The 27,999-nt window shown below is 49.1% G+C and overlaps 1 protein-coding gene across 4 annotated transcripts; it reads left to right on the top strand.

Annotated features, from left to right (window-relative positions):
• The first annotated feature begins 261 nt into the window (after positions 1-261).
• On the top strand, positions 262-27,395 carry LOC114117773 (liver carboxylesterase-like). Of its 4 annotated transcripts, XM_042231658.2 has the most exons (14): positions 262-357; positions 2,684-2,888; positions 6,465-6,609; positions 8,927-9,060; positions 10,156-10,309; positions 12,012-12,116; positions 14,111-14,215; positions 16,545-16,583; positions 19,122-19,262; positions 21,086-21,166; positions 21,447-21,594; positions 25,614-25,745; positions 26,726-26,798; positions 27,062-27,395. In XM_042231658.2, the coding sequence occupies exons 1-14, from the start codon at positions 306-308 to the stop codon at positions 27,243-27,245; spliced, it is 1,698 nt and encodes a 565-aa protein (XP_042087592.1). In that variant the 5' UTR covers positions 262-305; the 3' UTR covers positions 27,246-27,395. The 4 variants fall into 4 exon arrangements, with proteins under 4 accessions (XP_042087592.1, XP_060254335.1, XP_042087594.1 ...); XM_060398352.1 differs by lacking the exon at positions 6,465-6,609; XM_042231660.2 differs by lacking the exon at positions 2,684-2,888.
• The last annotated feature ends 604 nt before the right edge of the window (positions 27,396-27,999 follow it).

Below are 27,999 nucleotides of genomic sequence, written 5' to 3' on the forward strand. Positions count from 1 at the left end.
GAATCCAGGAAGGGAGAAACACTTGTGAAACTAGGGGTTGAACAAGTCAGTGGTCATCTGTAATCAGGAAGTTTAATGCAAGCTGTTTTGACAAAAATCATTCTAGGAGGGCGGGGCCTGGACCGGCTTGGCGGCGGAAACTTCAGCCCTGCCTCTTAGGGAGCCAGGAGAGCTTTTCTGTTGTCTCCTCTTCAGGCTCTTGGGCGGTGGGGGCGGGGCTGGGTGGGGAAGCTGGAGGGGGCGGGAACTGGGCGGACTTATAAGGCACAGAGACCCGAGGACGCAGAGCTTGCTGTCCTGCCAGGATGACACTCGTCGCTCTGGTCCTAACCTCCCTCGCCATTTCCACCGTTTGGGGTGAGTCGTCCTGAAATGCAAATAGCGGGCGGTCTTTGAGAATCCTTGTGGGGGACCAGGTGGAGGAGAGGTGTACAGGGCAAAGCAGTGACAGGCTGCCGGGTCCCACAGCTGCCGGGTCCCCCAGCAGCGCGCGCTGTCAGGACTCTGATAGATAGATAGGTAGTGAAGTCGCTCAGTTGTGTCTGACTCTTAGCGACCCCATGAACAGTAGCCCACCAGGCTCCTCCGTCCATGGGGTTCTCCAGGCAAGAGCACTGGAGTGGGTTGCCATTTCCTTCTCCAATGCATAAAAGTGAAAAGTGAAAGTGAATTCGCTGAGTCGTGTCCAGACCCCATGGACTGCAGCCTAGCAGGCTCCTCTGTCCATGGGATTTTCCAGGCAAGAGTACTGGAGTGGATTGCCATTGCCTTCTCCAGAAGTGGGTTAACGGAGTATTAATGTGCACTCTGGAGTCAGTGTGCGGGTTCCCATCCAAGGCAGCATTCAGTAGCTGTGTATTCTTAGACAAGGGATGTTTCTTTTCTGTGTCTCAGTTTTGCACGTCTAAAATGGGGGTGAGAACTGTATCTCCATCATTGTGCTGTTGTAAGTGTGAAATGGATTGTTTCTAAAGAGTGTCTGGAATTGGAAAAAGTGAAAAAACAGTGATTCATAAGTAAAAGAGTTGTTATAACTTACAGTGTGTTAATAGACACTCTGAGATGTGGTAAAGCCCATGGGTCAGGAGCCAACTGCCATCTAAGAGATGCTTTTCCCAGGGTCCCAGAGGAGGGGGCATGACACCACCCGGTGGGCTCAAAGGTGAAGTACCAGGTGTGTCAGGGGCAGAGGAAGAAGGGAGGAATCTGGGCAAGAACTTTATCTTGGTTGGTGGGGTGGCCTGGATACGGCGAGGGAACTAGCCAAACCCTGCCCCGCTCTAGGGCTTGGGGAGTGCCCACAAGTGTTAGGAACTTTGCCCTGGCGCGATTAGGGCAGGCTGATAGTGGCCATTGTGCGGGCCTGATAAAGAAGATGGTTGGGGTTCAGCCTCTGGCAGGTGGAAGAGAAAGTTCATTCCTGTCTCCAGGGATTGGCTAACTCTGGGAGGGGCAGTTCCCCCAGAATCAGCAAGGCTCCAGGTGTCAAAGCACCAGAATACACAGCATAGAAGACATGGTTAATACGAGGGTGCAGCAAGGGACCTCGGAATGCATCTGTACCATTTTATAGATGGAAAAACTGAGGCTCAGAGAGGGAAAGGTATGTATCCAAGGTCAGCTGGAAAATCATGCTCTGAATTCTATCCCTGTCTCCTGAGACCAGAGCCAGTGCTCTGACCGTCCAGTCGACACTGGGTTTAGACCTCTTCCTGGTGCTGTGACACTGTGAGAGGTCTACACTGGGTTTAATCCTCTTCCTGGTGCTGTGACAGTGTGAGCGGCCTGGACCTGAGGGGAGATCGAGTAAGAAGCACTCTAGAAGCTGACTATCCCCTTTCTGCTGGTTTATCTGGGGAGAGTCAGTCTATTTCCATCTTTTAAAAATCCATACTGGCGCCCTCCATTTCTTCAGTTACCTCTTTTGTAAAACGGACATATTAACGTTTCCCTAGCGAGGCTTTTGTCATTGGAATGTCCACGTGGCCCAATGTACCCAATACACATCCTTACATGTACCTCAAGGGGTAACCGCTGCTGCCACCATTGTTGCCTATGCCTCACAGCGCATCATCCACATTTTCACCTTTCCTAGTCGGGCATCTGTCCACTTCACGTCTCTTGAAGGCTATCATTAGATGTGTTTATAAGACCAGATCTGGGTTATTCTTCTCTGTTCTGGCCACACGGTTTGGGGGAGAGGTTGTCATTTTATCTGTATCTAAAGGGGAACAATTGGGAGGGTGAGAGGCTGGAAAGCATTTCCTGTTAGGATGCTTAAACAAACTGCAGCTGTTGAGGACGGACAAGAGAGGACTTGAGAGATGAGCATGAACAGGGGTCAACACGAAGGCCCCCTGCCTCATGAAGGTGCAGAATGTCCCCAAGCAGGGAGGACCAGGCCTGACGTGGCAGCTGCGGGAGACACATTTGAGCCCAGTGAGAAGGAACTGTCTGCTCCATGGGAATGGGACAGACAGCATGTGACCCCCCGTCTCTCTCTCTCTGATGACCCTGTGAGTTAGGAAGGATAGTCAGCTTCACTCTCCCTCACATAAGAAGCAGAGGCTTAGAGAGTTGGGAGGACATTCAAGATCACGTGGCAAAGGTAACAAAGTCCACCCAGAATCCAGTTCAAACCTTCACCACTGATGTGTCTTCATCTCCTCTCAATGTCCACCAGGGCTGCCACCCTCACCACCTATAGTGGAGACTGCTCAGGGCAGAGTCCTGGGAAAATATGTCAGCTTAAAAGGATTTGCACAGCCTGTGGGCATTTTCCTGGGAATTCCTTTTGCCAAGCCTCCTCTTGGATCCTTGAGGTTTGCTCCGCCACAGCCTGCAGAACCATGGAGCTTCGTGAAGAATACCACCTCTCACCCTCCCATGTAAGCCGGGGTGTGGCTTTTGGCACCTTTCAGGGGGGATGTTAGTCTCAAAGGGATGCAGGAAGGAGCCAAGGAAATCTGAGGGGCTCGTACTTTATTCTGAAATCCCCAAGATAGTGTAGATCCTCACCAGCAGTCCAGAATTCTCACAGTACTGTAGAGCCTTTTATTCAACCAATACTTCCGGAGCACCTCCTGTGTGTCAGGCGTGTTCTAGTCTCCTGGGACCCGTCGGTGACCCAAAGAAAGACCCACCCTCATGCAGCTTGCCTTTGTAGCAGGGAAAAACAGATCCTGAGCAATATGCAAGGTAAAGATTATATAATATGTAAGAATAGGCTAAGTGGTTTGGAATAAAACCAGGAGTTGAGCAGTGGTGTGGGCAGGTCAGAAGTAATGATTCTGTTTATTCTTCTGTCTTGATCTTCGATGCAGCTGGGGAGTGAGGTGGGCCAGGAGGTGTGTGGGTGGGGAGTCTTTGGGGTATCGCCAGTTCCTAACTCCCAGGTGTGGCTGCTGCCTAGTAAGGAGGAGAGCAATGTTCGGTGTGTCCTAGTCACAGTGTCCACGTTGGGCAAAGAAGTCAAAGTCATGCCCCAGAACACCTAGGACATCTGCTTGTGTGGATCTCTGGGGATTTCCAGGATCTGCTTCTTGCCGCTAGTTTCCACCCTTAGGTGAGGTCCAGAACCACCTCATTAACACAGCAAATGATGGGTTTGTCACTTTCTTCACTTAGGAAATTCCTAGGGTTTTAGGAACTCCTTGCAGGAAATGGGAAGACCAAAGATATATTTCTTATTAGATCCCAGTATCATATCACACAATACATATACTTTACTGTTTTTTTAATAATTTAAAAAATTTTGTTTATTAAGTTATTATTGGCTGCGCTAGGTCTTTGTTGGTGCACGTGGGCTTTCCCTACTTGCAAGGAACAGGGGCTACTCTCTAGTTGAGATGCGTGGGCTTCTCTTGTTGTGAAGCATGGGCTGTAGGGCTTGGTCTCAGTCGTGGCACACGGGATTCGCTGTCCCGCAGCATGTGAGAGCTTCCCAGATCAGGGATCAGACCGATGTCCCTGCATTGCAAAGCAGACTCTTAGCCATTGGGCCACCAGGGAAGCCCGATACAGATACTCTGGATGTCTGCTTTGCTCATTTGTATCATAAACATGGTTATATGTCATTGCATACCACAGCCTGACATTATATTACATTGGGTATTGAGTTATAGTTTATTTACCCAGTCTCTTATTTGGGACCATTAAGTTCTTCTTGATATTTTTGATAGTATAATTAGCACTGTGATGAATATCCTATAGCCAAACCCTTATGCACATTCACGGTAATTGGGGCTGAATTCCAAGAAATGACATTTCTGAGTAAGAGAGTATCATCTTTTGTTAAATTTCCTTTCAGAAATGTCCCAGCTACACTCTTTCCATTCATATATGGAAACTTTCATTCACCAGACCCTAGCCAATGCTTGAGATTATTAAAAATGTTTTGGCTATTGAGTAGGCAAAATAATAATAATTATTAGCATCATAATTATTTATATAATTTTAGAGTCTATTCTGCATTTATCTCAACACTAGTGATGTTGAACTCTCTTTCCCATTAATTTTTTATTGTATCCTTTTATGAATACTGTATCCCCTTGCCTTGGTGATCTGGGGACAGCTCCCCCAGGATGGAAATCAGGAGGGTCTCTAAGGGGCTCTGATAGTCACTTGACAGCTATGTCATCCAAGCACCTCAGGACTGGGGGCCACCATGCCTGCTTTCTGCAAATCTGGAAATGTGGCTTATAAAGTCCTCGGAAACATAAGCAGTGCTTAGTCTGACTCTTCATGACTGTGTGACCTTGGGCAGGTTCTATAACCTCTCTGTGCCTCAGTTTTCTCAACTGTGAAATGGGGATAATAATCGAACCCATATCATGGGTCTGATCTGAAGATTTTTTTTAATAATTTTATTTATTTTATTGTGTATTTTTGGCTGTGCTGGGTCTTTGATGCTGTGCAGGCTTTGTCTAGTTGCAGACAGCGGGAGCTACTCTCTAGTTGCAGTGTGTGGGCTTCTCATTGCAACCGTGTCTCTTGCGGAGCGCTGGCTCCAGGGCTCTCAGGCTTCAGCAGTTGAGGCTCCCAGGCTCTAGAGCACAGACTTAGTAGCTGTGGCTCACAAGCTGAGTTGCCCCGTGGCATGTGGGATCTTCCTGGATCAGGGATCGAACCTGTGTCTCCTGCACTGGCAGGCAGATTCTTTACCACTGAGCCACCAGGGAAGCCCCTGACCTGAATTTTTGTGATTGTTCAGTCCATAAGTTATGTCTGAATCTTTGCAACCCCATGGACTGTAGCCCATCAGGCTCCTCTGTCCTCCACTATCTCCTGGACTCAAATTCATCTCCCTTGAGTCAGTGATGCTATCTAACCATCTCATCCTCTGCCACCCCCTTTTCCTCTTGCCTTCAATCTTTCCCAGCATCAAGATCTTTTCCAACAAGTTAACTCTTAGTATCACGTGGCCAAAGTATTGGAGTTTCAGCATCAGCAACAGTCATTCCAATGAATATTCAGGGTTGATTTCCTTTAGGATTGACTGGTTGGATCCCCTTGCAATCCAAGGGACTTTCAAGAGTCTTCTCCAGCGCCACAATTCAAAAGCATCAATTCCTTAGCCTTCAGCCTTCTTAATGGACCAATTCTCACATCTATGCATGACTACTGGAAAAGCCATAGTTTTGACTGTACGGACCTTTGTGGGCAAAGTGATGTCTCTGCTTTTTCATATGCAGTCTAGGTTGGTCATAGCTTTCCTTACGAGGAGCAAGTGTCTTTTAAATATTAAGTATTGCCTGTTACCACTGTTGGATCTTTCAGATCCATTATTTGGGCAATGCATAACACTTGACAAGATGAGCTGACAGAATCTTAGCGTGTCAGTGCTGCAAGACCCATATAGAAATCATTCCCCTCACCTAGACATGACAGACTGGGACCCAGAACGGAGAAGGAACTTGCCCACGGTCACCTGGCATGTAAGTGGCAGAGGCAGAACGAGAACCAAGCTCTCCTAATGTTGCCCCACAAATCTTTAGCCCTTGACCTGTTGCATGCCTTAAATGACTGCCAACAGAGTGGCTTCTCACCATTTTTGGAAGTCTCCCGTGAACTGGAACTCCTGCTTGACCTGTAGAGGAGCATGAGCACCCTGCACTCGCTATGCAGCAGAGAGACAACTGCAAGCAGGGAATGCAGGAAATGATCCACTTCCAGGCTCATAAGCAGCATCTTCTTGACACAATGCATCCCAAAGTCTCCTGAAAAGGGGAGGTGCCAGGCCTTCTCATTAGTCACTCTCCCCAGAGACCTTGCTGAGCCCTAGAGCCCCCTATCCTGACCCCTCAGGGAGCCTCATACCCATTCCAGGGTCTGGAATCTGGTAAGACAGCTCTGTTTACAGGCTTAATTCTCCCAGTCCAAGACCTGGCCTCACTACAGGAGACATCTCCTTGGTCAGCTCTGATTGAACATCAGGAGTTCTTCTCTTTCCTTGCCCCTCCCAGGTGCTCCCAAAACACAATGATAGGGGAAATGACCTCAGACCTCCTTAGCAACGGAATGGAGAGCGTTAAGCCTAAATTTTCTGAAGACTGTCTTTACCTAAACATATACACCCCTGCTGACTTGACGAAGAGAAGCAGGCTGCCGGTAAGCGGCGGGAACCACTGGGCAAGGCTAGGGTAGACTGGAAGGGGATGAAGGCAGTGTTGGGTGGGGGCGTCTTGGGCCAAGGGTCTTCTGGGGCCCCCGGGCTTTCTTGTGCACCACAGCCAAACCTGACATCAGGGAGCGCAGGTGGCCCACACCTCTGTTTCCCCTCAGCCAGAGTGGGGCCCCTGGGGGAGATTGCTGCACATCTGTGATGCACATTTCATTTTTCCAGGGCCTCTCATGCTAATAGATGGACAAGAAGGATGACTCTTAATTGCTAGATTAGGAATCTGATACCCAGAGAGGGTAAAACATAATTTCCAATAAAGTTAGAGCTGGAAGGGACCTTGAAGATAAGCCAACAAGTCAACCCTTCCTTTACAGACAGAGAAACTGAGGCCCAGTGAGGGGAAGGTGCAGTCACAGAGTCGGGTTGGCAGGACTGGAGCACGGGGCTCCTGGAACAGCCAGGAGCGCTCTGACACGCGCTAGCACAGAGCCTGTGTGTGCCTTTCCTCAGCACACAGAGGCCCTCTCTGACAGCTTTCTGAGTTACAGCTTGTGGGGCAGAGCCTGGAGCAACAAGGTTGCCCTTTCCTTTGCCAACTATCAAGATTTTCTTGTAGTTTATTTCACTTCCTAGTTGTCTTTGGCCCAGGCTAGTGATTCAGTGAGTCAGCATTTCCAGAATAAATGGAGCCCAGAGACAGGGCAGCCTTCCAGACTCAGGCTAGAGGGTGGGGCTGGTCTGCTAGAAAAGGAGGGGTCAGCGGGGGTAGAGAATGGGGTGGCCACGCACACCCAGCCATCTCCCAGGAACACCCTTGGCATGGTGCCCAGATGTGGAGGAGGGCGTCTGAACTTGGGACTAGAAGCTTGAAGAGGTGGGGACATTGATCACTCAGGCATTCATTCATTTGCCTGTTACATACTTAGTGCTCCCCCACGTAGCTAGAAGTGGGGGTTAAGAGAAAAGAGGAACGTAAAACTATGACCACACAGCCCCTGCCTTTGAGGATGTGCACCGAGCTGGACTAGGTTCTTCAGCAAATCGCTGCTGACCAGCCCCTGGCTCAGCCTGGACTCAAGAGATGACTGCAAACTCAGTCCCTCCACCAGGAGGCAGTCAAGGATCGGAGGTGATGGAGGAGCAGGGGCTCCGGGAATCTGAGGCTGGAGAACCTCTAGTGTGGACACAGGCTCTGGAACTGCAGAGTCTGGGTGTAAAGACTAGTTCTGCCTTTTACTGCCTGAGAGACCTGGCTCTGTTTCCTCAAATCAGGGATAATCAGACATGAGTTTTCAGTGATGAATATGAAGATTTATGGTAGTGTCTGGCACAGCACACGAGGCAACTTCTGATGCATTAGCTAGAGCTGAAGGGAAGGAATTCCTCTGGCCCCAACAGCCAACCTACTGCAGCATGGCCATTGGCTGCTGGGTGCTGGGTGGCTCAACATGTGGACTCTGCAGGCAGACTGCCTGGGTTCAGGTCCTGCCTCCACTGCCTGGTAGCTGCGTGACCTCAGGGTGGTTAAGTGCCCCCGTTTTCCTGTCCATGAAATGGGATAATAGGAGTCCCTCATTCATGGATGGGTTATTTTTAAATGCTTAAAATAATACTTGGTGCATAGTTCATGTATGAGTTCTTCAAAATTTTTGATAACAAAATCATTATAATATTACTTTAGCTATTCTCACTTTCTTGCTATGTGAACTTAAATATGGGGACATGCATTATGAATGGCCTCAATTCTTACCACAGTCCTTGGCACCTAGTAGGTTTTCAGATCGTATTCATCAAATGGCTCAAGACTTCTTGGAGGAGGTGGTTTTTAGGCTGGGCTTTGGAGGATGGGTGAGATTTGGGGAGCAGAAGGAGGCAGCCGGAAGGTATATTAAGATGAGGTGCCACCCAGGGCATAGGCTTCTTGACACGATCATGCATTCACTTGAGAAGCTGCATTCGCCACTCAGAAGGTAAGTAAGAGGAAGCTGAAACAAGCTTCTAGCCAAGGGCCTCTGCACGCTGAGTGTACTGAGCTGGGCGAGGGGTCCAGTAGCGAGGGTGGCGGGAGTGCTGGGGAGGAGACGGTGCTCGAGCTTTGGCTGTTCCCGTGATGATGTTCTCAGCATGAGGAGCGCTGAGCGCAGGTGGCACTGGGGCAGGGGAGACAGGCAGGGGCAGCCAGGGTGCCCTGAGTGGAGTGCTGGCCTGGGCCGCAGCTGGAGAATGGGTAGGTGACCAAGCCTGCCTCTGAGGTCTTCCCCAGCTCTGCTTCCTGTCACCCTGCGGTTGCATCCCCCCCTCCAGGTGATGGTGTGGATCCACGGAGGAGGTCTCATAGTGGGCGGGGCATCAATCTATGACGGGCTGGCCCTCTCTGCCCACGAAAATGTGGTGGTGGTGACCATTCAGTACCGCCTGGGCATCTGGGGCTTCTTCAGGTAAGTCCCTGGACTCTCCTGGTGGCACACTGCCCCCAGGGTAGGGGTGCTAGGACCCCACTCTGGTCATGCAAGCCCTCTAGGGGCTCCTTGCTAGGCTCCCTGCTAAGACATCTGAGTGCCCCCCTAACTGGGCTCCACCTACCTTCTCGTTCCCCAGCCGCCCTGGTGCACTTATTTCTGAGCTCTTACCCATAAAACACCCAATCTCCCTGACACACTCCTATTATTCCTACCAAGCCCAACCCAGCTGTCATCTCATCTGAACTGCTTATCCCTTCCCACTCTGCTGCCTGGCGTGTTGCAGTATCTTCAAGATGACGGTCACCATGCAGCATGGCACTTAGAGGCTCACACATCTTTCCTCCTGGGGAAGTAAAGAGGGCTAGACTCCTGGGAGCTCCAGGAAGTCTAGTAGGTGAAGGAGCGGGTGCCTGGAACTGGGAGGTTGTAAGGAGCATCTGACTCCAGGGGATATCTACTGCGAGGAGCCTTGGGCCCACTTACCCCATTTCCTTCCTGGAATAAGGCACATGCATGAGTGAAGGCTTGAGTCTCCTGCATGGATTCTCTGGGGACAGGAACCAAGTTTCCAGCAGACAGTTACTGAGCTTTTCCTGAATGTACTGGTGCCAGAACCTCTTACCCTGAGATGCTGGGGGGTGGCCTGAGGGAGGGGTGGTCACCTCCCTGAAAAGACCTGTGGTCTGGGGGAGGGTTGTCCCAGGGGAGTCGTGTCCCAGAGTGTGTCCCCTTCACGGAGACCCGTCAGCTCTTCCCCACAAGGCCCGTGTCTGCTCCCAGTGACAGTGTAACTGCGCGTACTCGCCCCACTTCTTCTCCCCTGGCCTCTCCTCTACCACCTGAGCCAGGGTTGCACCCTGACCGTAGCAGATGCTCAGTCAGTAGATGCAGGATGGCTCTGCAGAGCCCTGTAGCAGAGCAGGACAGCAGGAGAGTGAAGACCCCGTGTCAGGGCTGTGGAAGCCCAGTCCTTTCCAGAAGGCTCCCCTGGACCCCCAGCCCCATCTCTGGTCCTCAGGGCCCTGCCGGGACATCTCTGCTCCCAACCCCACCCTGTCCTCTCACTCACAGCACAGGGGACGAGCACAGCCGGGGGAACTGGGGCCACTTGGACCAGGTGGCCGCGCTGCACTGGGTCCAGGAGAACATTGCCAGCTTTGGAGGGGATCCAGGCTCTGTGACCATCTTTGGAGAGTCAGCAGGAGCGGAAAGTGTGTCTGTTCTTGTAAGTCTTCCTGGCCCTGATGTGGCTGCTGATGGGACCCCTTGCAGACCAGCCCATCTAGTCCTGGGACCTTTACTTCCAAGACCTGGATTCAAGGTTGACCTGACTCTGTGCAGCATCAGATGGTGGAGATTTAATGGCCAGACTCCCCTTGGCCCCCAGGAAGCTCAGGGCTCAGCTCAGCCTCCGGGGCCGTAGCTGCAGCCACAGCTGTGACAGACACTCGCTTCTGTCCTGTGTCAGTTGGGCTCATCCTCTCCTTCTTAATCATTTTAACGTTAGGAGTCGCCTCACTTCTCTTGAGATTAGGGGTGGGTGTAAATGATTAATCAGAGGAGCCAACTTGAGGTTGGTCTGAGTGTCCTTGTCTGACTTGAAGCCAGGCCTACAGTTCAGGAGACACGAGCACTAGGAACAGGTTGGAGGCCCCCTCTGAGGGCCCTGGTGGCTTGTCCATGCCCAGGAGGGAGGGCAGCAGTCTCTGGGGCTGAGGGATGGAGCTGGGCTGGGGAGAAGGAGAAGAAGAGGAGGGATGGGGGATGGGACAGGAACAAGGGACACAGACAGGACCTGGGAGTGTGGTGTGGGGAATGGGAATGGGGGAGACAGGAAGGGAAGCAAAGCCGGAAAGCCAGATTAGAGGGTGCTGGGAGGCGTGGGAAACACTCCAGCTCCCTCACGTTTGAGCACTATTAATATATTTTTAAAACATGTGGGATCATAGTTCAATATTCAGAGAGAACTTTTTTATATTTTATAAAATGGAGAAAAAAGAAAATCATAGATAACCCCCCCCAATAAAAGTTCATCCACAATCCCATTAGCCAGTGATTCTCCCCATGGACAGCTTCATTTTTCTAGTCTTCTTTCCATGCTGTTGTGCTGTGCTGTGCTTAGTCGCTCGGTTGTGTCCGACTCTTTGCAACCCCGTGCACTGTGGCCCACCAGGCTCCTCTGTCCATGGAATGCTCCAGGCAAGAATACTGGAGTGGTTGCCATGCCCTCCTCCAGGGGATCTTCCCAATCCAGGGACTGAACCCAGGTCTCTTGCACTGCAGGCAGATTCTTTACCATTTGAGCCACCAGAACAGCCCTTTTTCCATGAATGCCCCTATCTATCATCTATCTATATCTATGAATTTCTAAACAAAAAAGCCTCCTTTACATTATAGCATATATGTTTCCCTCACCGTTAATTATTATTCATGTTTTGTGTGTATAGTCATTAGTATTTCCTTGTAAGAAAGAAAAGTACCTTATTTACCCCATGTCATATATTAAAACCTTGTGTTATTTCCACTTTTTACTGTTATAAATAACATGAACAACTTAGAGATTTTTGTTTGCCTCCAGATCATTTTCCTGAAAATAAATCCTGAGTAATGGAAATGGGAAATCAGAACAGTGTGTTTAAATCGATGCTAGAAATTTCCAGCTGCCTTTCAGATACTTTGACTGTTGTGATCCGTGCATGCCTCACTCTGCACACCCGGTTCCCTCTAGTGGAGGTTTTCTTGGAGAAGCTGGACCCTCCGGTCAGTCTAGGGAACAAGGTCAGTCAGGTCAAGGAAGGACCTGTCATGTCCACTGAGCCCCACGGTCTCCATGGGAACAGCCCAGGACAGGGCTATGGATGAGTATAGCTCTTGAAGACCCCACTCCCTGTGAGCATAAACTCCCTTTCTTGCCACTCTCCTCCCAGGTTTTATCTCCTCTGGCCAAGAATCTTTTCCACCGGGCCATCTCAGAGAGTGGTGTTGCCCTTATTCCTGGCCTGGTCAAGAAGGACTCTAAGGCTGAAGCTAAGGTAGGTCTCACACTGGACTGTCCCTACACCAGGCTCTGCTCTGCTGAAGTGGTGAGGGCCCTTTCTTATCACAGGGTCTGGCTGACACCCTCAAAGAGTCATAGAAGTGAGGGTGGCTGACCAGGAAGGGCGAGGACACACCCCGCCCCACCTCCCAGGTCTCCTGCCAATCAAAGTGGGGCAGAGAGCAGAAGCACTTGCCAAGGTCAGCCAGTGATGAGGGCAGAGCTGGGCTCGGGCTCGTGACTCTGGACTGCCGGCCCCGGTGCACTTTGCGCTGAACACGCGTCCCAAAGTGCACCAGGTGTGGTGAGGGGCTGCACAGTGGGCAGTGGCCTGTCACCTGTGTTGCCTCCCTCGGTGTCTGAGTCTGCTGAACTCACTGGCCTCATGCGAGCCTGGAGTGGACTTTCCCTGGGGGCTGTGACTGGGGTCGGTCCCTGGAGCCTTCATTCATTCCTTCACACAGCAAGTAGTTTTGATGTAGTCTGACATCTGGCAACCTCATGAAGCTTCTATTATAATTGAGGAGATAGAGTCATAATTATACAGCTGCAAAACCTGTAAAATGTCCACCGTGACTAGAGCAATAGAGAAGAGGCACCTGATGTCAGAAGAATCCAAAAGGAGCGCTTAGTCCAGTGTGTTGGGGGAAGTTATCAGGAAAGGCTCCTGGCAAAAACTAATGATCAGCGAGTTGAGATGAGAAGGATAAGCAGTAAATTACTTGGTAAGAAAAGAATATCCAGGAAGAGGGAACATCCTGAGCAAGTGTCCTGTGGCAGGAGGAGGTATCTCAAGTGAGAGAGTGAGGAAGGCTGATGTGGCCAGGGCAGAAAGTGCAAACAGGACCTGGAGAGAGCTGAGGATGGGGCCACTGGCAGGGCCATGCTACATAGGACCTAGTGGGGACTTTGCCTTTATTTGGAGAATGTTAGGAAGACAGGGAAGGGTGAGCAACACGAAGGCCCTGCTGAGGAGTGTGCCTTAGAGTCAGTGATGTGGAGCGTTTTGGCCGGGCTGGTTTGGTGGAGGGGTGGGGCCAGCAGCCACACTTAAAGGGAGGAATCTGAGACAGTGACGGAATCGAAGATTCTGATTCTTGACCTCCCTCCCTCTCTCTCTCCCCACTCTGTCCACTTCTTACAGTCATTTCATTTATTTAGCAAACATCTCCTGAGCCCTGATTGCATGTCAGATACTGGACCCGTCTCCAGGCAGCCGTGCACACTCTCCAGTGCCCCACCATCCTGGCACCTGACTTCTCTGCTGCGTCTTCCCCCTGGCTTCACTTTGCCAGTGACTGGCCTGAGGCCACATGGCTGTTACTTGGATGAGCCAAGATTTGAAATTAGACAGTGAGATTGTGGATTCCACATTTTTAAGCTCCATTCCACGATACCTCTCTTCAGTTTCAAGGATACTGTGCCCATTTTAACAGACATAAAGTAACAGAGCAGAGGCTGTATCATTGGCATGCCTGGGACCCAGGACCCACACAAACTGGTCTGGAGCATTTTCTTTTTCTTTCTTCTACTTCTTTTTCTTTCTTTCATTCTTTTTTTTTTTTTTTTTTTAGTGTTTTAAACTTTAATTTTGTTACTATTTTTTTAAATCATGTATTTATTTCTGACTGTGCTGGGTGTTTGTTGCTGTGTGCAGGCTCTCTCTCGTTGTGGCACACAGGCTTCTCACTGTGGCGGGTTCTCTTGTTCCAGAGCGTGGGGTGTGGGATGCAGGGGCTTCAGTGGTTGTGGTGCGGGGCTTTAGTTGCCCCGCAGCAGATGGAATCCTCCCAGACCAGGGATCAAACCCGGATCCCCTGCACTGGCAGGCGGACTCTTAACCCCTGGGCCACCAGGGAAGTCCTGGTCTGGGGTGTTTTCTGCTACCACGGGCTGCCTTTAGAAACTGAGGCTGGGACAGAAGACCTCGGTACTGATGGAGGGAGAGGCCTGGCTCTTGAATTCTGCTGTCGCCTGTGATCTCTACAGCGAATTGCTGCCTTTGCTGGGTGCAAGACCATCACCTCGGCTGTCCTTGTTCACTGCCTGCGCCAGAAGACGGAGGACGAGCTCTTGGAGGTAACACAGAAGATGGTAAGTGCATCCGTTCTCTTGGAAAAACAAGCCCCTGAACCTGGAAACCTGGCTCCAGGCTTCACCATTTCAGCTTCAGTCCTCTTGCCCTAGAAAAATTACCTGGGACAGTTTCTCACCTCCCAGGAGCAGTGTCAGCCTCTGGATCTGAATGGGGAACTGTTTGTCTTTATTATTATGGAATATCTCCAACTTTAGCAAAGTCGAAACAAGAACGTAATGAACAATTAATAATCCTCTAGATCTATCAAAACTTTTTTTTCTATTCTCATTTTTTAGATATATTTTTAAAAATTAAATATCATATATTTCAGAGTTAACTACCATCCTGAACTAAAGTTCAGAAATATGAAAAACAAATATTTTTGGAAAGATTATCACTTTTTATCTTCGTTAATGTAGAAACCATTTCATTTTTAAGCCAATGGTGGGCCACTTTTCTAGATTTTTTAAGACTCTGCCTCAGTTGTTATTCTAGGAAAACTATACATCAAGCCATTAATCTATCCAACCATCCATCCATTTACTCATCTGTCTTATCATTCCTCTATCCAGTCCACAAATCCACTCAAAACTTTTCATTCATCTATTATTAATTATCCATGCATCACAGCAATATTGTCACTCCATCATCCATCCCTCCAAATCAGTGATCCACCCATCACCCATCTCCATGTATCCACTTGTCCATCTGACTCACCAGTACTCCCCGTACTGACCACTTCATCCATCCACGTGTCTATGTGAAGTGTGTGTGTGTGGCGGGGAGGGGTGGTAACAGGGAGGGTGATGCAAAGTGGATCGGACATATAATCCCTGCTCACAAGGAACTTTCCAGGGAGAAACACACCCACGTACTTTGTGGGCTCTGTGTGGTAGGAAGACAGAGAGGGGAAGTATTTGTTATACTAAGCAAGGATGCTTCACAGAGAAGGTGACCTGTGAGGCTTGATGGATGTCTGCGGCAGCGTGTCATCACAGAGAAGCTGCAGCAGGATGGACACCCAGAAATATAGCACCTGGGCCAGTAGGAACTATCCTTTCTGTCGGGGAGGCTTTGAAAGAAAGCCTAGAGTAACCTAAGCACCTGAGCTCTCTGTCTGGACTCCGGAGGGTATTCCTGAACCCCCAGCGACAAGTCTCTGACACTGGACTCTGAGCCCTTTCCAGTGTGGCCTTGGCCTTGGGACTTAGATCCTGGCTTCTCTGGCTCACATGATGTGACCTATATGTTCAAAGAATGAAAACACAACTGCTTTCTAATGCCTGAAAGGATGTAAATCTATTTCAGCACCTCTCAATGTGGCCCAAGAGGTCCAGTTTATACAGGGAGAATTGGTAACTTTGGTAAAACCCGGAGCCTCTATAATCCTCCTGAGTTTTCTGAGATCATGTGGAAGTGTTTCCATGATTACCTTCTCACCCTAATACACACACATAGACACACACACGCATGGACACACGCACCTGGATTGCAGGGCTACAACACATAATGGGGAGACCACTTTTGCTGACCTCATACATGCTGGTCAGGCCTGTTAGCTACAGTATAACAATAAAGTCAGTACAATCCTGATAAACTTACAGCAAGGAGCATTTTCAGTGGGTTTGTATGAGTCAGGATTTTCTAATGCCAAGGTGAGGAGCTCATCTCACAGTGCTTTGAGGAGAGAGAGGAGTATGCTGGGACAGTATCCTTTGGTAACTCCCTGACAAGCCCAGGAGGTGATGGTTTCAGGCGTGGCTGGATCTGGATGCATGTATGATGTGATTAAGACTCTGTCTCTATCCTTCAGCTTTTCCCTTCCTGTGTTGGCTTCACTCTTAGGCAGCTCTGGCCCCTAGGGAAGTTAAACAACAATGCTCTAGTCTCATATCGTATCTGCCTAGAAACCCCCTTTCCCAATAACTCCAGTAAAGGTTTTGGGTAAACTCTATTGAACTGACGTGGGCACGTGTCCACCCCTGCAGTAGTCCCTGTATTCCGGGATTCGGTGCACCTGAGGCCACATACAGATGCCTGCAATCATGGAGTGAGAGCGGGAACAGGGGGTCCCACAACAGAAAATCGGGGTGCTGTTGCCTGCAGGAGGAAGAAGGGGAAATGGGTGGAGGGCAGGGCAGGCACCAGCAGCAGTGCCCTGCAGCGCTCCCCCCTAACACCTGCTCCCTGTGCTGGTGCCCGGGGCAGGGTGTGCTGCCCACTTCCTCTCAGCCCAGCCAGGGTGGTGCCAGGAGGGAGCACTCGGTACCTTTTGGCACAGCTCACAGAGGTCAGCTTTCCTCCCAGGAAGCCTCCTCACCACAACCTCTGTCTTTGTCTTCACAGAACTTTTTCACTCTTGATTTCTTGGGAGACCCAACAAAGGTAAGGAACTTTGGCTTCTTAATTATGGGTTTGAAGTCTTGACACCCTTAAGTTCCACTTACATATGAATGACTGGAATTCTCCCATGCGAAGCCATAGCAGCTCCTTGTGTTTACCCTGCTGACCCCGGAGAGAGAGAGAGTACTGTCCGGGTGGCCCCAGGAGGAGACCAGTCATCAGACCAGAACCCAGTACCCCGACCCCCAGGCCAGTGCTCTCCATCATCAACTCTGTGTCCCTGTCCCCAGCCAGCTCCTGGTCTTGTTTACATCCCTAAAATGCCCTGTTGGGAGAAGGTGAACGGGAAACCTCCACTGTGGGGAGTGGAGATGCCTGGGTAAGGAGCTCTTGAGGAGCCTTCTCGAGGAGCCTGGATCGTCTCCTGGGGGGTTTCAGGTTGATGGACTGTGCAAGTCGCACTGTTTGCAGGGATGTGGGGAAAGGAGCCACAAAATTCAGTCCTCAGGACACCACCCTCCTCCCAGCCCCGTGGGAAACTCCAACAGCAGCCTCCCATCTCCTTCGTCTCCTCCCACCTTCGAATGCTTCCCTTCACCAGGTTCTGATGGCATTACTTCTGTGGCATCTAAGTCCTGGCCTCTCTGCAGACTCCCTGGGGAGTCTCACCTTAAAAGGTGTAGAGAGGATCAAATGAGACTTAGTCACTCAACAAAGTCTTTTTCTTTCTAAGTATAGTTGATTTGCAGTGTTGGGCTGGTTTCTGGTATATAGTCAAATGATTCAGTTATACATATATATACACAATCTTTGTAATATTATTTTCCATTATGGTTTATTGCAGGATATCGAATATGGCTCCCCCTGTAGGGTCTTGTTGCTTATCTGTTTTACATAGAGAAGTTTGTATCTGCTAACCCCAAACTCCTAATTCATCCCTGCTCGACCCCTTTTCCCCTTTGGTAACCATAGTCTGCTTTCTGTGAGTCTGTTTTGTTTTGTAGATAAGTTCATTTGTGTCATATTTTAGATTCCACATATAAGTGATATCATGTGGCTTTAGTCCTTCTCTTTCTGACTTACTGCACCTAGTATGGTGATCTCCGGGGCCATCCATGTTACTGCTAATGGCATTGGTTCATCCTTTTTCATGGCTGAGTAATATTCCATCATATGTTCTTTACCCATTTATCTGTCGCTGGACAATTAGATTGCTTTCATTTCTTGGCTACTGTAAATAGGGCTGTTGTGAACATTGAGATGCATGTGTCTTTTTGAATTGGAGTTTTCTCTGGATATATGCCTGGGATTGGGATTGCAGGGTCATATCATAATGATATTTTTCGCTTTTTAAGGAACCTCCATACCGTTCTCCATGGTGGCTGGACAAATTTACATTCCCAGTGTAGGAGGGTTCCCTTTTCTTCACAGAGATCAAACAAGGAGCTACATTTTCTGTCTTTTTGTTTCATCTCTAAATCCAGGAACGTATCTTTTCGTGGTCCTAGTTAGTGCCAGCTTTTGCGTTCTTGAGTTTTGTGCTGCCAGTGTTGCTGTTTAAAACAATCCCCGACCACAGACAGAAGGGCTGTCTAGTGTGCCAAAGTGTAGGCAGCCCACAATGTGTCTGACTTGTGAGAAATACAAGTATTAGACAAACGGCCTTCAGACATGGATGACAGTCCTGCTGGTCAAGAATTCAGTGTTAATGGATCGACAACGCAGAGCATCCGGAATAAGGAAAAGACTATTTGCCGATCAGTTCGTTGAGCTGGTTAGGAATATGCTAAAGTAACATCTGTGGCGTGTGACGAAGCCATGGGAAACAAGCTATGTTTGTGACTTTATGAGATGAAGGCGGATTTTTTTAAAAAAGCGTAGTGGGCGGGACTGTTGAGGCTGATGGCCAAGGGATTTACAGCCGCGTCACCCAGGGAACCCCTGAGTCCTCGGTGGCTGTTGGTTTCTTCCCCAGCGCATTCTTTTATTGTTCGTTTATTTTCGGCTGTGCTGTGTCTTCATCCCTGCACGGGCTGTGCTCTAGTTGCAGCGTCGAGGTCTACTCTAGCTGCGGTGTGCAGGCTTCTCATTGCTGGGGCTTCTCTTGTTGCGGAGCACAGGCTCGAGGCACACGGCAGCAGCTGGGCTTAGTTGCCCCGAGGCCTGTGGAATCTTCCCAGACCAGGGATTAAACCCCATGTCCCCTGCATTGGCCGACAGTCTCTTAACTTGGGGACCACCAGGGAAGTCTGTCACAATAACTTTTTAGAGCTTAAGTACCACAAATATTCAGAGCTGAATGAGACTGGAAAGAGACATATATATATACATAAATATATATATAATTCAAATATATGCACATATTATATATTTTTATACCAAATTGACTGAAGAACTTTCCACATCACCCGACCACTGCTGTCCCCTGGTCAGAGTTCTACCCTCTGGGGTCCACAGAGTTATCCCCCTTGGTTAGGACTCAGGTGTGTGAGAATGGTTGTGAGCTCCGGCAGGTGGAGACGGGGATGCAGGTGTGACCTGGAAGGGGAGGCACAGACAATACTCTGCCCTCTTCCCCAGACCTATCCTTTCCTGCCCACCGTGGTTGACGGAGTGGTGCTGCCAAAGATGCCAACAGAGATGCTGGCTGAAAAGAACTTCAACACCGTTCCCTACATCGTCGGAGTCAACAAGCAAGAGTTTGGCTGGATTATTCCACTGGTGAGAAAGCGCAGGCCTTGTAGACTTGGCTCCCAGCACATCACCCTCCCGTCTGTGGTCACAGACCTCTCTCTGGGACCAGGCCAGCTGTCCCCTTCATACAAGTTGATATGTCCGTGGAAACAATCTCCTATGGTCCACACTGTCATCTGGGTGGTGCAGTTCTGGGGACCCATGTCCCCACACACTCTGTGATTGTCCTCCCATCCATGAATCCCGAAATGTCGGTTCCAGGAGGGCTGATAGAGATCATCATTGGGCAGATGAAAAACCCAAGGCCTGGGCAGGGCAAGGGGCTCAGGAGTTATGGAGAGTGGGGCCTGGAACCTGCACCCTCTCGCCTCAGGCTTGCTGCTTTCATGCTTTCTCCATAAATGACCCACGCCTCACCCATGCTCCCACTCATCTCACTGGAAAGAGTGGGAGGAGCCTGCTTCCTCCTGAGTTAAAATTGACTTCTAAAAGTTAGGAAGGGCTTTCCCTTCTGACAGAGATAAACGAAGGCAGACACTAGGTGAAGTGGTAACAGATTTGATTCCGTTACATCCCTGCTAGAGGGAAATGATCCATTGTGATCTGAACCCAATCCCTGAAATGAAAGCCTGGAGCTTATTTAAGGAGTGGGTGGGAGTGGGGTGGGGTGGGGTGGATTATTCGTGTGACTGGACTACCTACTTGGATTTGTTAGCTGGCATTATCTGGAGAAGAAACAAACCTGTCTTTACAACAGGAGGCAGCCGTGTAAGTAGAATCAGGCCCCCACTGAAGTTAGGCCTTTAACGTCTCACAGGGACTGGAGGAGAGAGCAAGAATTATCCCCTGGATGTCTGTTTTTCATAGAGATGGCTCTTAGGTCCTTGAGGAAACAGCTTTGGGTGGTAGATTTACATGTAAAGGGACAAAGATAAGATTTATAATTACAAGAATTCTAAAGTAACTGCTCTAAGGGGGAGTTCAGGGACCTTCCTGCCTATCACCAGGCTTTGGCTGAAACAAACAGTAAAATCTCCTGGCAGCCCAGAGCTCTTGAAGGGGGCCTGCAGTCATCCTGGGGACATGGCCTTAAGCCTCCTTTAGCTGTCCTGGAGTTTGGTCAAGTCTCTTAGGGCTGAGTTTTAATAGCGTTGTTATGTGCAGAGTTCTGCGGTTCTTCAGAATGACTTCCGAGGTTAGACCAAAGGACCAAAGTCATAATGGCAGGACTGGGGGCTTTCTCAGTTATCTGACTAGCAGATCTGCCCGTAAAGCCCCTGGGTCGGGAAGATCCCCTGGAGAAGTGAATGGCTACCCATACTCTGTATTCTTGCCTGGAGAATTCCACAAACAGAGGAGCCTGGTGGGCTACAGTCAATGGGGTCGCCAAGAGTCAGACATGACTGAGCTACTAACACTTTCACTCTTTTTTTTACAGTTATCCGACACAGGTCGGGTATTTGTGGGGTCCGTGTCATCTGCCCCAGAGCCCTTCACTTCAACACTGGGCTGGCCGAAATCGTCCCTCTCTGTCTTGACCACTCAGGGGACTCCAATTGTTTGTGTGTGAGTGTGTGTCTAAACACACACACACACACACACACACACACACACACACACACACACACACGGACTAGGACAGCTTCCCTTAACAATTACGTTATCCTCTTTACCCTCCTTGGTCTCTGGATATGAAAGTCCATTTGAGTCCAAAACTCATCCAAAACCCATGCCCAACGAACGCATGACGAAGTGACCTTCAGCCTCCATTTAGTTTGGTCTGTTGGTCACTTTGGTTTCTCCTGCTATTTCCTGATGATTTCACAACTGCTTAACCTTTGTTTTAACAGTTCTTGGGCTTCCCACTCTCTGCAGGCAAGATGGACCAGGAGATGGCCACGTCACTCATGTGGAAGTCCTACCCCATCCTTGTAAGACTCAAATCACGGAAACTGGCTGAGCATCAAAGATGAGCAGGGGCTTGTTCCCAATTGCAGAGCAGCTAATGGCAAAATGAAGACTTGGGCTACGGGTGGGGGGGTGGGTTCAGCTCCTATTTTTCTGCCTTTCCACCTCAGCACCAGGGGTAGACGGGAGTGGCGGCATGGGGCCTGAGAGGTTCACCATTAACGCAAGGCTTCCTCGCTGGCTGGGGAAGCCAGGGCTGTTCACTAGGGCTTGGTGGTCACTTTACCTTTTGATCTATTTCAGAACATCCCTGAGGAACTGGCTCCAGTGTTCACTGAGAAGTATTTAGGAGGGACACAAGACCCTGCCCAAAAGGAAGACCTGCTCCTGGACTTGATTGGAGATGGGTTTTTTTGTGTCCCATCTGTGAACACGGCCCGTTACCACAGAGGTGAGTCTTCATCAGTGTACAGGAGAGGGACACTGACCCCACCCGCGTCACACTGTATTCTGTCTTAACCCTCAGCATAGAAAGATATAAGAAACTTCAAGATCCATTCCAGATAGCCGGGGTCGGGGCACGGTCCCATTTTGGTTTCCACCAGAAGCAGACTCTGAGAAAGGATCTAACTGCAGGCAGTGTATCTGGGGGTGACCCCAGGTAACCCTGCTAGAGGAGTGGAGAAGTGACAGGGATGGAGAAGGAAGTCAGTCTACCCTGTGCTGCCAAGCGAGTGTCGCCATGGACACCTGGAGCTGGGGAACCAGCAGAAGACACGGCTCAGGGTTTTCCCCAGTCAGCGGCAAGAGAGCTGGGCTCTTTATCCTCCAGCTTTGATGAGTCATCAGTTGAAGGCTGTTCCCAAGGGCAGTTAATTCCCTGGTGCTTTGATCTGCTGTACATGTGGGCAGAGTGGTCTCTGGCTGCCGAAGACCTCAGGCAAAGAGCTCCAGATGCAGGAGCTGGAAGTCTGGCCAGTGTGCCCAGAAGCAGGGGACATGGGGAGACACCAACAGTCTCTGCACCGGGGACCCTCACCTGAATTACAGTAGTCTGTGGGGCCACAGGGCAAATATTGATGGTTTTGTCTTAGAAGCCTTCCAAGGTCAGAGATAGCTTCAAACTAGTTTGTTAACTTGTGGATCTGGAGATAGCATGAGGCCACATGTCGGATCAGGAATGTTGTCTGGGACCAAGAAAACCCAAAGGACGGAGCAGAGGGAGGTATGGGGCAAGTGGGCTGGAGAATGTTGATGTCTGCAGCTGGCCTTGTTCCATGCCAGTGTGTGCGGGGTCTATCGCAGGACCTTTCAGCATATCCCAAGACTGTGTGTGAGGAGGCCCTAGGGGCATGGGGCCAAGGATGGAGGAGCTCACCTGGACAGGAGGTATCCTTTTGGAGTGCCTTGCTGAGGTCCTCACAGGACCCTCCCTTTCCAGGAGCTATCTCTCATCTAGTCTGCAAGGCAGGACATGGTTCTCTGACCCAGATCACTCTTTCTAACCATGCTAGAAGGGTTTTAGAATTTGGGACTTTATACGCATAATAAAAAGTAGCTACATCTGACCTACCAGGTCCCCCCAGTTCAATACAGTCATGGATAGGTTCTGGTTACCCTTCCTCCTCCCTAGGGTCTTGATGAAGCTCTTCAGCCAGGGGCAGCCTGGGGTCAGCACTGTTCTTTCACAAACGTGGTCTTGTCTCTCCGTACATGTGGTTTCCTCTGCTTCATTGTCTGTTGACCCAGTCATCTGGGATGTGTCAGGACGTGTCAGACCCCCATCAGAGTCATTTTTGCTTGGAATTCCCAGACTTTATCAACATTATGCTTTCCTTTTTTAAACTTTTTGTACTTGTCTTAAGTCTTTTTTTATACAGAAGAGAACTTATTCTGAGTATAATAATTAACATCTTATAGTTGTAGAACATTTTGAAAATATGGAAACACATAGTCAAATTTCTAGTCAAAGCTAGCTCTGACCTTGGAAGCCTTCAGAGTTCATAGGAATATCTGCTATAAATTTTTGACATATTTTCTTCATGAATCTTCCCATGTCTTACATAGAATTTAAATGTTAATTTTATATTGTGTTTTTTTTCATGGAATCCTATATGGTAAGCATTTCCTCAATGTCAATGAAAACTCATAAAAAACATCCATTATCTCATGGAATAATACATTAAAATTTACTGTAGTATTCCTGTCCTACTGGATATTGAGGCAGGCTGACCATACTTTGATGCTGTAAAACATTATGCTCAGCCTTATGTGCATATATCTTTAACCAAATCTCTGATGATTTTTTTTTTTTTTAGGTTTGGTTACTAAAGGTTTAATTACTAGGCTAGCTTGTAGGACCATTTTAAAGTTCTTGATACATATTGTGAAATTGCTTCCAGTATATAAGAATGAACGTTTCTTAAATCCCTCATTAAGATACTCAGATTAAAAAGTAAAAATAATGCTGCCAATTTCGTAAGCCCCTCCTTACCAAATAAAGAAAAAAGAACCTCACACTGTTTAAATTTGTGTATTTTTTATTCTAGCTCTTTCCTTCCCTCTGCTTTTCTTATTGTTCCTAAATGTTATTATTCAAACCTGTGCCCTACTTATTCTTTTGAAGACTTGTGTTGTGGTTGTAGGGATTTAATAAATCTCAGAAGTTTAAGGCAGAAATTTTAAAAAGAAAAAAATAAACAAAGATATCTTTTGGGCAACATGCTCCCAAAAATAATTTCTCCCATTCATGAAAGTTCTTTCCCCAATGGTTGGATCATGAGTTCTTTCTAAAACTTTAAAATGGCAGAGCCAAGGTTAAAGCCCCTTCTTACGGCATTCTCTGCTTGACCTTGAAGTAAGGTAAAGTGAAGTGATTCTCGTATCCGACTCTTGCGACCCCATGGACTGTAGCCTACCAGGCTCCTGTGTCCATGGGGTTTTCCAGGCGAGAGTACTGGAGTGGGGTGCCATTTCCTTCTCCAGGGGATCTTCCCCACCCAGGGATTGAACCCGGGTCTTCAGCATTCCACACAGATACTTTACCATCTGAAGCACCAGGGAAGCCCCCAGCCTTGAAGCAACTGTTTAATAAGTGGCCTGTGGGACCACAGAGGATTGCTTCTTCCAAAAACCACCTCTTGCTAAACCAAAGTGCAAAGATGGGAGATGAGGGAGGCAATTAAATTGTTTTACATCCTCCTGTTGGGATGGCATATATTGTTAAACTACTTTGTGGGGAAATTTAATGATGTGAAGCAATCATTATGGTCATATGTAATGACACAGAATTATCAATAGTGTCATAGTTTCGTATGCAAAAGTGGAATAAGTTCTGAAATATTAACGGAGGTTTCTCTGAGCAGTGCGATTATAAGTGATCATTTTGTTCATTTTCCTTTTTTTTTTTTTTTTTGGCAATTTCCAAATGTGATAGTATATCCAAGGCAGGGAGGCAATGCTGTGATATCTCCCCACCTTCCTGCCCTGGGGCCTGACCCTTCCGCGTTAGAGTCACTGGCTGTGGCATAACTATCAATGCAAAGCACAGAAGTCCCCAGGTAGGGGAACCATGAGTTAGTCCTGAAGGAGCAAGTTGGACGTCTCTCCTGAAGCATCAGCAGGAAAACTGACATCTTCTTGGGGCTTCAAGATGGGGTGGAGAGAGAGGAGAGGAGAGGGAAGGAGAGAGGCCAGGAGAGAGGGACTGTCCCCTTCCTCAGCCCCTTCTCCCTTCTGCCACTGCTGCACACTCCCTGGGCCATGCAGGAAGCAAGGCACGTGAGAGGACAGACACAAAGGATAGGAAATGCCAGACTGAGGTTTCCTGAGACGCTGGAGCAAACTTTCCCCTCTCTGCATAGGTTTGTATTTAATTCTGTACTCTCAGGCTTACAACCTGAATTTACTTCGCTCTTCTTGGAATACACGTGAAAATCAGTGGAAAGGTTCAAAAATGGACATAATGGAAGACACCTGTCAGGCTACAGGTATTCTCAAAGGAAAGGAAGACTAGCCTGTTAGCGATGAAATGCAATAAAGTGTGCCTGTATGGACGTCCTTGTGCATGGGTGATCAAAAGGGGCTTATGTGAACTGACCCAGTGCCCCTATATTTATTTAGAATGGAGCTACTCAAGGTTTGAACATTCATTCATTCACTCTTCACTTACTCATTCAACAAATACCCAGCTCAAATCCTATTCCACCTCTCCCAACTACACACCCTTAAGCAAGTGATGAAATTTTTCCAAAATTTTTCATGTGCTCATAACCAGGGGCTTCCTGTAGGAACACACAAGGTTGGCACACAGTTGGCTCTCACAATGGGCAGCTGCTATTAATACTGTTGTTGTTCACTCAGGACTAGGCATGCCTCCAATTTCCTGATTGCTCACAGCCCCGCGGAGACCTTGATACCATCAAGTGTGCGTCTGCTGAAATGAACCGTGTATGAATCCTTGTTTCCCAGATGCTGGAGTCCCGACCTACATGTACGAGTTTCAGTATCGCCCAAGCTTCTCACCAGAAGTGAAACCCAAGACAGTGATAGGGGACCACGCGGATGAAGTCTTCTCTGTCTTCGGGATTCCAGTTTTGCAAGGTGATGGTCCTTGGTGACTATAAACTTGGGGTTAGGAGATCCGGGTTCAAGTTTATTTGGTGACCTTGGGCAGGTTCCTCCTTCTCTGCAGGTCTTAGTTTCCTGAATTCACCATAACAGGGAGGAAGGACAAAGGTCCCGACCATTCTCTTGCTCTAATGTACCTGATGGAGAATGTGCATCCTCGTGCCCTAACCCATGGTCGCTCTAAGAATCCAGACCTGGGCATCAGCAAGACGGGAGCTGGGTCACCCGCAGGGCCCTGCTCAGGGCTAGAAGGCCACCACTCACTCTGCCCTCACAAGAACACATCAGAATGTGCGTGAGGGTGAAGTTAGAGTTGTTATTAACCTGGAATCAGGACTAACATGTGTGTCTGTCTATCCAATCATCTATCTGTCTAAAACTCATATCTTTTAATATCATAATATATCTAGGTGTGTAATATTAAAAAAAATCATCACAGATGTCTTCAATGCCTTAACCATTAGCAACTACAGACAAATTATGTCCGACACATCGCAGAACTGTTCGTTACACCCAATGCCTCTGGGCATTTCCTGGTTGGGTGGCTTTTGCGGGATCTTGCAGCTCGGTTATTTTCCAGATTCTGTGAAAATGTGTGTGGATCAAGAACACCGAGAAAAGACCCAAAGGAGAGCATCCTGGGAGTGGGGTTACTCTAGCAGCAGCCCTGGGGTGTGTCCCTGAAACACTGAAGGCGGAAGGGCAGTCGGGGGGGTGCAGAAGACAAGGCAGTCAGCTTATGGATCAACTGCAGCCCTTCACTGAGCCCAGCCTCAGTCGGTAACTGTCAAGCTTGAAGTCCACTTGTGTTTCCCAAGATCTCAGAATGCAGGCTTAGACTCAGTAGGTCTGGAGTAAGGCCCCCATTTCTGAACCTGTTAACAATTTCTCAAGTGCTGCTACTGCCCATGAACCACTCTTTGAGCAGCACTGGCTTTGTCTCCTCCCCACAGATGGTGCCTCAGAAGAAGAGATCAATCTCAGCAAGATGATGATGAAATTCTGGGCCAACTTTGCTCGGAATGGGTGAGCTGCTGGCAGACATGGAACGGGGTTGGGCATGTCTGTTGGGTGGGGGGAGCTTCCAATGTGTGATGGTCAAACGCCCCGCCCTGTGACCTCTGAGATGAGAGCTCCCCGTGATAGATTGGCTGCCCAGGACATGGTCAGCCTCCTATCTCTGGAGGCATATGAGCCTTTGGCAGAAATGAAGCTGGCGGTCCCTGACAATCTAAGAGGTCTAAGATCATACAGCAGCTTAGGGTAGTTTCTGTTTGATTTTGTTCTAGGAACCCCAATGGGAAGGGGCTTCCCCACTGGCCAGCGTATGACCAGAAAGAAGGGTACCTTCAGATTGGTGTCAACACTCGGGCAGCCGAGAAGCTGAAAAGTGAGAAAGTGGCTTTCTGGAACGAGCTTCTGTCCCAGGAGGCAGCAAAGAAGGCCCCACAATCAAAACATGTTGAGCTGTAAACGGGGGTTTCTCTAGAAGGGTTTGTGTGCCAAAGAGGCGTCTTATTGTGGAGGCGGAGGAATTATCCAGTGGGAGTGGCAGAGGTCCGGGAGGAGGAGTTTCTGTTCCTGTGGCCTCAATTTGGAAATAAATGTTCTTTTGGAGACCAAGTCAATGTCTTTGTCTTGCGCTGAAATAAAGTCATCCTCCTCAGTGAGAGAAAGATGAAGACAGAGGGCACCATTGGCAGGAAGGAGCTCTGGACGTTCTGGCTTGACTTCTGGACGTGCAGAGTGGAGCAGGCTGGGCCCTGGGAGGTGCTGAGGGGCTGCTGCATTGCTCCATCCCTCTGGGCCATCCACAACTCCAATGAGAGGATGTGGGGGACCAGAGTGCCGTGTTCCCTCCTCCATGCGGAGCTGCCTGTAGAGATGGAGGCGACACAGACTGAGGATGTCCTGGAGTGGGAAAGAGGGGGACGGGGCATGGCAACATGTGGCATGGCTGCCTGGCCCTTACTGGCCCTCCCACAGGTCTACACTGCTTTCTTCAGCTTACGTGTTATCCTTCCAGGCCCCTCCCTGGAGCCATCTCTTCCAGCAACTCATATGAACCCTCTCTGCGGCCTGGACCACATCAGGGCCAAGCAGTGACCACTTTGGAGTGAGTCCCTGAAGTGTCACCTGAAAACGGTCTCTTTCAGATTCCCTGGGGTGACTTCTGGCTTCTCCTGGGATGTAGAAATCTCTAAGAAATTACGGCCACACTTTCTGC

This window comes from Ovis aries, chromosome 14, assembly GCF_016772045.2.
Source record: "Ovis aries strain OAR_USU_Benz2616 breed Rambouillet chromosome 14, ARS-UI_Ramb_v3.0, whole genome shotgun sequence".
Taxonomy (NCBI): Eukaryota; Metazoa; Chordata; class Mammalia; order Artiodactyla; family Bovidae; genus Ovis; species Ovis aries.